The sequence below is a fragment of the Maylandia zebra genome, linkage group LG22, assembly GCF_041146795.1.
Source record: "Maylandia zebra isolate NMK-2024a linkage group LG22, Mzebra_GT3a, whole genome shotgun sequence".
Lineage (NCBI taxonomy): Eukaryota > Metazoa > Chordata > Actinopteri > Cichliformes > Cichlidae > Maylandia > Maylandia zebra.
Genome location: NC_135187.1, coordinates 18,604,798 through 18,614,140, shown reverse-complemented (window position 1 = coordinate 18,614,140; position 9,343 = coordinate 18,604,798). Strand labels below are relative to the sequence as shown.

Here is a 9,343-nt window from a genome sequence, read left to right as displayed (position 1 = left end):
CGCACATGGTCACACGTGTGCACACACCCCGACAAACACACACAAACATGCACATTTATAATTGCCCAACAGGACTCGTCTCAGCGCACATCACAGGAATGTTTTTCAAACTATATCCTGCACTTCACCCTTGAATTTTTGACGGTCCATCGTTCGCTTGATTCCTATCATTGCATAATTCTCATAAAGAATTGCACAGCATTTGGCTCCTTTGGTAGGGGTGCTTGATGTACAAGTGGTTTCACCTTAGCCTGGCTGCTATGATGTTGTTTACAGAGCCAAGCTGGCATATTTTTCTGTGAGTTCTTATAGCCCAACAAAACTACAGCTTTACGGGGGTGAGTCATATCCACAGACCCAGCATGGGAAAATATCATGGTGTTGTTAAAGCCAGAGTTCAAGCTAGCACACTGAAGCTTTTTGTATGGGCTGGTTCACACCTGAAGCCCAGCGTTTAGAGAGCAAACAGTTCCGGTGCCACGCAGAGGTCTGTGGAGAAAATGTTACAACTGGCAATAAAGGGCAATAAGAGCCGAACACTAAGGAACAACTGAGTCAGACAAGGTACTTCAAGGATTGTTAATTATTGCCTAAAACATGTGCATGCTTGATGAGGCAGCTGATAAGTAACAGATGATTTCTTCACTCCTCTCATCAGCTCCTCAAGTTCCTTTGGTATCAGCAAAAAAAACTCTTATGGGGGAATTTGAAGATTCATGACACACTGGTTAGGAAAAATAAATAAATAATGTTTGAAGCATATGCTCACGAAGTCGTCTGAGAAAGCTAATACAGTGGGTAGTGTCATCAGAGCCGCGCTGAGCAGGATTGCTCAATGGTTGTGTCACCAGGAGGCTGGACTGGTCGGGCGGAGTGTTTGAGCTCAACATCACTGGAGCTCACTCACTCTCAGCCACTCTTTGAGTGTGAGGCGGTCTCTCTTTCTCTCTGTGTCCTCTCTCTTTTCTCCTCTCTCTCTCTTCTCTCTCTCTAACAAACACTGACTCTGGGCTATGAGGGATCGGATTTTTTTTCCTCTCACCAAAAGTACACAGACCTCAGAAGCCACGAGCACTCACTCTACAGAAGGACGTCGATTTGGATTATTACCAAAATCCGCTGAAGTTTCTTTTATGTGTCACCAGTGCTGAGTCTTCTACGGAGAAATGGAGAGCACAGTTTGTAGCTTCTTTTAACCGTCAAAGGGAGCATCTAAAAGCAGACGGAACGGACCTCGCTTCTTTTTTTTCTTTTTTTTTTGCTTTCATGGTGAATCGGCCTATCAGGATGAACTTGCAGTGGAGCAGCCGGGCACCTTGCATCCGCGCGGGGAGACTCGCGCACAAGCGGCTTGATTCAGACGATCAGCCGCCGGCCAAATGCGCCCGGCTGAGCGCCGAGGCTGGGGACACGCAGGGACTCCTCGGCACCTCTCCCGGATCCCCGGTCAGCCCCGGCTTAACCTCTGTCCCACCGACTCACCAGGGACCGTCCAGCATAGGATCGTATCTACTTCTACCTCTGGCGGACCGGGAATGCATGCACAGCGCGATGAACACCGATACTGGCATTGAACTACTGTGTAAGGTATGCGCAATCCAGTCATTGTGCAATTTCTTTGAATGAAGGATGTTTCAAGACATCCCATTGCCCAATACCCTGTCTGACATGTCATCCGTATTTGGCTGACTTTTTCACCAGATGTCATTCTCACGCGAAATGTGTCACGATTTCCATAATAAAAGTCTTACTTCATTGTATATATTTTTAATTTTATTTTTTTAAATGTCTGAACCTGATAAGGCTCCTTTCATTTTTACACGTCGTGAAAGAGCAGCCAAACCCTGTGTTGCCTGTTTTGTATTGTGAAAATTCAGCCTATCATACTGAAGCCCACCAATCCTTGGCACCGGTGCTTCGCACTGTGTCTGTCAACTGGCCTCATTTGCATACACGTCACCGCAGTACGCCACGCTGTGACACACAAAAATGCAAACATGTGAGGCAAAAAGGCTCTCGTGATAAGGATCTTTCCCGATAAGGACAGGGTCCTCCACTGTTCCAGATCCCTGTTTATTTTGCACGATAGACCTGCAGGCGTTTGGCTTTGTTGATTAATAAAGTTAATCGCTTCACGCTTTGATGATTCATTTGTCACGCGCTTGCAAAAGCAATGTATTGAGCTGGAATCAAAGTATATCCCAAGCCTTTTTTATGTCGCTGCCAAATGTTCATGGTTGTTTAGTTAGATGATCATTAAGAACACACTGACCTATTGCCTCGTCCTCCTCCTCCTCACACTCACTCTCTCTCTTCTCCTCCTTACCCATCTTTCTAATTTCCATCCTGCATCCCTCCTTTTCCTCCCATCTTTCTTCCAGGTCTTTGATATGGGGGTATACCAGGAAAAGATCAGAGCCTATGGTATTCTACCAGCACACAAGAATGTGGCCGGCATCAGGGACATCATCCTCGGTGAGCGCAAGGCCTACGTGTTCCTGGATAAAGACTTTGGGGACATGCACACTTTGGTAAAGAGCTGTCGCCGACTAGACGAGGGACATGCCTGCAGGCTCTTCCGTCAGGTGGCCCTGGCTGTAGCCCACTGCCACCAGGCAGGCATTGTGCTGGGTGACCTGAAATTACGCAAGTTTGTCTTCACTGATGACAAAAGGTGAGGATTCACCTGTCACGATTCTCGAATTGCTCTCAGTCCTTAACACTGATCTCAGCTATACAGATTTATTTGAATGCTCTCAAACATCTAGTGTAGTGGCACATGCCAGTGAAAACACAGAGCGAAGACAGCAGCAGCTGATACACACACAGGCCATGTGTGCAGATATCAATGTGGGCACAGATAGAGTAGGAGGTTCTGTACTTGTGGAGGCAGACTGCTTAGCTTCCCAGATTTTCGCCCTCTCTGTCTGTCTCCCTATTTCACTCTCGATGTGTCTCTTTGTATGCAGCGTTGTGTGTTTGTTTTGCATGCTTGTGCACAGGCAAGCATGTGTGAATGTAGTGGGTGGTAGTTTGGCAGAGCTGCGAGACGAGGCTGCTGAATGAGAAAATCATACCTTCTGTGGTCTATATCTTAGAATGCATTTATTACTCATCATTTATTAATAAATTACATCATAGCAATGCTGCAGGATAAATGGCGTGTCCAGCAAGATTTCATTCACTTACATCCATGAAGTAGTATGCTTTGAACCTGCTCCCACACACACACACCTACACACACACACACACATCTAAATGCCTGCATCTCCCAGTGCCAGATATAGTTCAGGAAGATACACAAAATCCATGCTTGCAAAACTGTTTGTCGCCTCTTTGCCCTTGCGTCACTCTCTTTTCTGTAAGCGTCCACTGATCCCCTCCACCCCCACCCCCCAATCCGGCTCTCCAAAGGGCCTTTTTCATGGAGACTTTTGAACAGTAACATTCTTCAGTCATGACCTCTGGGTTAGCTGGGTTACAGTCGATGAATGAGAGCAGACAGCCAGTGAGAGAAGTTGAAGTTAGTCGCGTCCCTCTGATAGCTATATGGCTGCAGAGCGATGAGTCACTGTGTATATGGGCAGAGGGGAAGAGGGGAGGGAGGGGGGTGTTGCACAGCTTTTTTCTTTTTTTCTTCGTGCGTGTGCATGTGTCCGTCCATGCATGTTCGCGCATTCAGAGCTGTAAAGCTGCGGTCCATTGCAAGTTCAAGTGGCTTGTTGCTGGCAGTTCAGTATTTCGTCAACGGAGCGACGGCACTGCAACATTAATGTTGGTAGGCTGACCTGCTCGACCCGTGAAGATGTGTTGTGACGGCATCTTTTTTTTCTCATGCAGACTTCTCTGTGCACTTTTTGTGGTAACATTTCAAAGCGCCACTACAAAAAAAAAAAAAAAACTCAAAAGCATCCTGTCATGACTAACCTGCAGGCTTTGCTGATAACATTAAACGGCTCTGTGACATAATGGAATTTGGCAGTATTCATTTCCAGAAAATCAGCTTTGTTCACCCTGAGATCACCTCTTTTGCTCTTTTGTCCAAACACAGACAGACAACAACTTAAGGCTCACTGAGCTCTTACGATTCTGCATGACCTCATTTATTCCGTCATCCATTCCTCCAAAATTCACAATCAGGCATCTTTCAAACCCCAGCGCACAAGCCGTGATGCAATGTCCTGGCCAACAATGCAGCGGCCAAGCCAGCGACAGAGAAAGTCACAACATTTTGACAAATGCTAGCTGCATTCGCACACACACTCGCACACACACACAGACATACACAGTGCAGTTGGGAGAGCCAGTTTAGGAAAGGTGACTAGCACTCTGAAGCATGCAGAGCTTCACAGTCAGGCCAGCCTTCCCGTGCGTCACTGATGTGGCAACAGCCATTTGAGGGTAATTATGGGATGGCTGGCGCCGCAAGTGTGGGACCCAGGTGCAGATAGCCTCGGCTCGAGAAAGAGAGAGAGAGAGCGAGAGAGGAGGAGGAGGAGGAGAGGAGATATGTACTCTCAACAGTAGGATGAGTCATTCTCTCCACCCCTCTAACTCTCTCTGTTCTGTTTCCTTTTCTGTCTCCATCTCCTTTCTCCTCTCCTGACATATCTCCTCCACTATCTCGCTGTTTAAATATCATTTGCTTTTCCGTCTTGGTCCTTCTGGCTGTCACTCTTTTCATCCTGTCTCCGTGGCTTTTTCTTTGTCTGCAGTCAGTCCATCTGACATCTCAAGTGTCTCACTGGGGCGACCCCCCGAGACTGAGATACAACAGAACTCTTTATGTGCGCTTCACTTGATGAAATCCCCTCCAGTCATTATACACAAATTAAATTAGAACTAAAAACAGTCTGTATCTGCTGCTGTAAAAAGAAAAAAAAAGTAGAAAAATGCATGACATATTTTTTTGCCCATGGAAATGGCAAAAGTTTCCCATCAAATGTTCTATCTTTGCGCAAGAGCGTTTCAGTGGTGAGTACCTCATCCTGAAAAAAAAATGTGCTCTCACAGTCTTAGTTGCTCTGCTGCAGGACTAAATGTACGTCCTGTCATTAACTTGGCTAAATATAGCATTGTGTGTGTGAGAGTAAAGAAGGAGGAGGGGGGTGTTGGTGTAGTGTATTTATGTGTGTTTACATGACCATGTGAGTGCCAGGAAGTCATTGGAAATTTGCTTAGGCAGCTCTGCTTCTTAAACGGGAATCACAGTGGCGCACTTGGGTCGTAGTAAGTTCACTTCTGTGTGTGTGTGTGTGTGTGTGTGTGTGTAAAACTGTCTGTCCATCTGTCTGTTGCACAGATTAAAGCTAGAGGAAGGAAACACACTGTACTTATGCTGCTTTACAGTAAAATTAAAGCCCTCTCTTGTGGTTATTTTTGTGCAATAGCGGTTTGGCTCAAACATACATATATTGACATTTTGTGCTATTGAAGTCCATTCCAGATATCTTGACCTTTGGTTTTACTTGCTTTACAGGACGCAGGTGAGACTAGAAAGCCTTGAGGACTGCCGCGTCCTGGAGGACCCCAAGGATGACTCTATGTCAGACACCCACGGCTGCCCTGCCTACGTCAGCCCAGAGATCCTCAGCGGTTCCACGCCTTATTCCGGCAAGATGGCCGACATGTGGAGCCTCGGGGTCATGCTGTACACCATGCTGGTCGGCCGCTACCCCTTCCACGACCCGGACCCGGCCACACTTTTTTCCAAAATTCGCAGAGGCCAGTGCTGTTTGCCTGAAGGTTTGTCTCCCAAGGCCAAGTGTCTGCTCCAGAGCCTGCTGAGGAAAGAACCCTCTGAGAGACTCACAGCAACTGAGCTGCTCGCTCACCCGTGGTTCCACGTGCCGCCATCGTCCCGGGAAGCGGCGCTGGGTGACCAGGAAGTAAGCTCGGCCGAACAAACGGTGCCATCCTTTGATGCGGAAGAGGACGACGACCTCTTCTGCTGACGGATTCGATTTGAGTCTGACTGAGGGACCAAAACAAACTATGAGGGATTCATTGTTGTTTTGTTTTTGTTGTTTTGTTGGGGTTTTTTTTACATTGGCACTTTTTAGAAACCCATTTGTGTACTGTTGTGTGTACATACACCCTCAAGCTTTCTACAAAATCTTACTGTACTGTATTTTGTTGTCGTATACATGTTACTCGCTAAGGGCATTGTTCACAATGATCACTCATTGTGTTTCTGTATGTGTGATTTGGAAATTATTTGGTGCTAGAAGAATTAACCATGACAGAAATAAGCCAGATCGTGTATTTAAAAAAAAAAAAAAATCTCCACAGGCTTCTCCGAGCGTGTCACGGGAATTTAATAACCAGTCGGAGAGAAGTCATTGATGTTTGTTCTCAGCGTGAACTCATGAGACTTCATAAAGCATTAGCTGAATCTCGAGCGGGAGGCGAGGAGACCAGGATGTTGTTCCTCTCACTCTCTAACCAGACTGCAGGCTTCACCAGCTGACTCACCGATCAGCTCGAGGACCGCCAAGCACGAGCTTGACGTCTTGAAGCAGACAGTGACATAAAGTGAGAAAGATGGATAGCAGAGGACTGATGTGTCATCCTCAGCGGGACACTACAAAGGTGTCTCACTGCCAATCTGGCACTGTCTCCGCGAATGGAGCGCATTTACAAATTTCACACCACGCACAGAAGGTTGAGACAGGCAGGGTGTTACTGGTGTAAGACTGGCAGAAAAATGGTAAGAGCTCGACACACACACACGATGCTGACACAAGTCCTTGTTAATGGCTAACAGAGAAAAGTACATCTCGGTCATTTTATCATTTAGAACTGTTAAGACTGTTTAACATTTATGGCACAAGCTCAAAGCTGAATATCTTGCCTAAAGGTTGAATCCGAACACAAATATGAGCATCAGTCCATCCAGCATGTCTGAAATCCTGCATATGTGCAATTGCCATCAGCTAAAACCCAACACTAATGCTTCTGGTTTAACTACCTAAATGCTGGGAGCAACCCTGGTTTTAAACACTTGGCCACATGAATCAGCAGCATCAGAGATTACTGAATAATTCCTGAACCCGATGGCATCAGGTTCAATCAATCAAAGAAAAAAAAGGGAAAACAAGCACCGATGCAATCAAAAAAAATCTGCATTTGTTCATGAAATGTGCCAAATATGCACTTAAATTGGAAACCGACGCATTGCAGAAAAATGAAGACTTTCCCAGCTGAGCAGTCGAGCCTGTTTTGTTCATTTCTGTCGGAACATTATGTGAACCTGTTTTGCTTTAACAAAAGCCGAGCTGTGCTGAGTGTTGTGCCCGTATCACTGTGTTTCATAAACTGAATGACTCTGAATCAGTCGCAGTCAGATATTTGATGTTGGTTGTCTGTTGATGACTCAACACTTGAGCGTGTCTGCAGAGAATGGTGATGACCTTGGCTGGAAGAATCTGTTCAGACTGTTTCACCTCTTTAGTGGTACTTTTTATTTTTTATTTTTAATCTCCCCCCTTTCCTTTTTTCTTGTTTTGAAAGCTACGGATCCATGGAGACTAGTCTTCATAGTTGGTGACATTTTGTACCACGCTCTAAGATACACTGTTCGTTTGTGAAAAGCAAATAGAGAGTTTCAGCCACATTCAAGCTATTATAGCCAGCTGTTTTGCTCTGGTACAATTTATTGACAATGGTACTAAATCTGGCACATCAGAGAAGTGTTGCGCATTAATTTTTCTTTCTTTTTAGTCACGCAGTAGGCTAATAGAGCATCTCGCGGTTCTTTCTTTCTTTCATCTGCTCAAGAAGACCAGATGGAAGGAGACTCGTGACAATCGCAATTGTCCTTCACAGCGAAATTAATTTAAGAGGTTAACGATGTTGTTTCTGTTTCATACATGTAGAGTGAGTCACGCCTTCATGTGACATGTAAACTGACACGGGTGCACAATCTTCATAATGCACTGTGAATTATGTATTTGTGACACAACCTAGAGGCTATTTTTAGTCCGGATAGGTTACACACAAGAGTTATATTCATTGTATAAAATATGTAAATATGTATATTTGAAATATGTGTGGAGTTGTTGAATAAAGATCACATTTTTCATATTCTCACAGCATGTTATTATTTATCACTGCCACTTGTCTTTCGCACACACAGCCATACTAACGCCTGCCCGGCTCTGATGCACGCCTCAGAGGTTTTCCTGGAAGAATTCTCTCAGCGCCGCTCTTCATCACCGTGAGGGAGAACAATGCGATTTCCCTCAGCGCTTTCAATTTCATTTTTGCAAGAGAAAGGAACCGAGGAAAAGAAAACTGCCTCTCCCGCTTTCTCCATCTCTGCCTCTAGCCGTTTACTCTTCTCTGACCTTTGTGTAATGTAACATTTAACTCCTCAAACACACAAATGTCAATAGTGGGTCAGTGTTTCTTTCCTGGAACACACAAGGGGGAGCATAAGCGCTGCTCTCGTTCTCTTTTTCTCCAGCTTCAGCAGTAACCAGGGGAACTCGAGGTCATCCCATCAAACAGTGAACAACAGCACTATTTGAAGTCAAATACTTACATGCTTTCATATCCAATCCTTGTTTGCCTGTGAATCATTTGACCTATAAGAGCTTGGCATATCTCCACCCTCTGTGTGTTATGACTACCTTAGGCATGGCTGGCCGGGGCTTGCGTAAGCGTTGTTCGTGTGTGCGTGTTCATGTGCATACCTGCCTGCATGTGTGTGTGTGTGTGTGTGTGTGTGTGTGTGTGTGTGTGTGTGTGAGTGTGTGAGAGAGAGAGAGAGCAAAGGAGTCAGATTAAGTATCAACAGGGTAACTGGAGTGTCTCAGCTGCTGGGAAGCTGCCAAACGATTGCTTAACACATCAGAGCCGGGCTCCTCCAGGAATGACAACAGGGCCCCTGAAAAGTAGGCTAGTCGAAGGTCAAGTAATGAATATCTGGAGATGTGTGTTGGGGGACTGTGTGTTTGAGAGGAAATTTGATTGTGTGTAGCAAGCGGCAACCTCTGGGGCTTAAAAATGAAGCCAACGCGGAAGTGCCGAGTGCACTTCCTGCAAAGGCCACCTCAGGTTAGCTCCAAAAGAGAGTACATCCCTGTAGACTGCCATGCTACAACATCCCTTTTACAGCATTAAAAGGCATGTTTATGGTCTGGAGCAAACACAGACGGTACAAAAGATGGACGTAGCTACCATGATGTCATCCTCTGCTGTCTAAACTTCCATTTTGAAGCCTTGACGTAAGCGTTTCTTTTGCATAGCCATTTGCAAAAAACAGACGTGACTGACAAGTAAACTAAACAATGAGTGTTTAGTTTACAGGTAATCCTTCAAGTATGACCAAGATGTACTA

The 9,343-nt window shown here is 45.6% G+C and overlaps 1 protein-coding gene across 1 annotated transcript; it reads left to right on the top strand.

The window, feature by feature from the left end:
* Positions 1–888: 888 nt before the first annotated feature.
* trib1 (tribbles pseudokinase 1) lies at positions 889–8,091 on the top strand. The gene is made up of 3 exons (XM_004548084.5): positions 889–1,587; positions 2,382–2,674; positions 5,480–8,091. Exons 1-3 carry the CDS (start codon positions 1,267–1,269, stop codon positions 5,952–5,954), a joined length of 1,089 nt encoding a protein of 362 aa, XP_004548141.1. The 5' UTR covers positions 889–1,266; the 3' UTR covers positions 5,955–8,091.
* Positions 8,092–9,343: the final 1,252 nt, after the last annotated feature.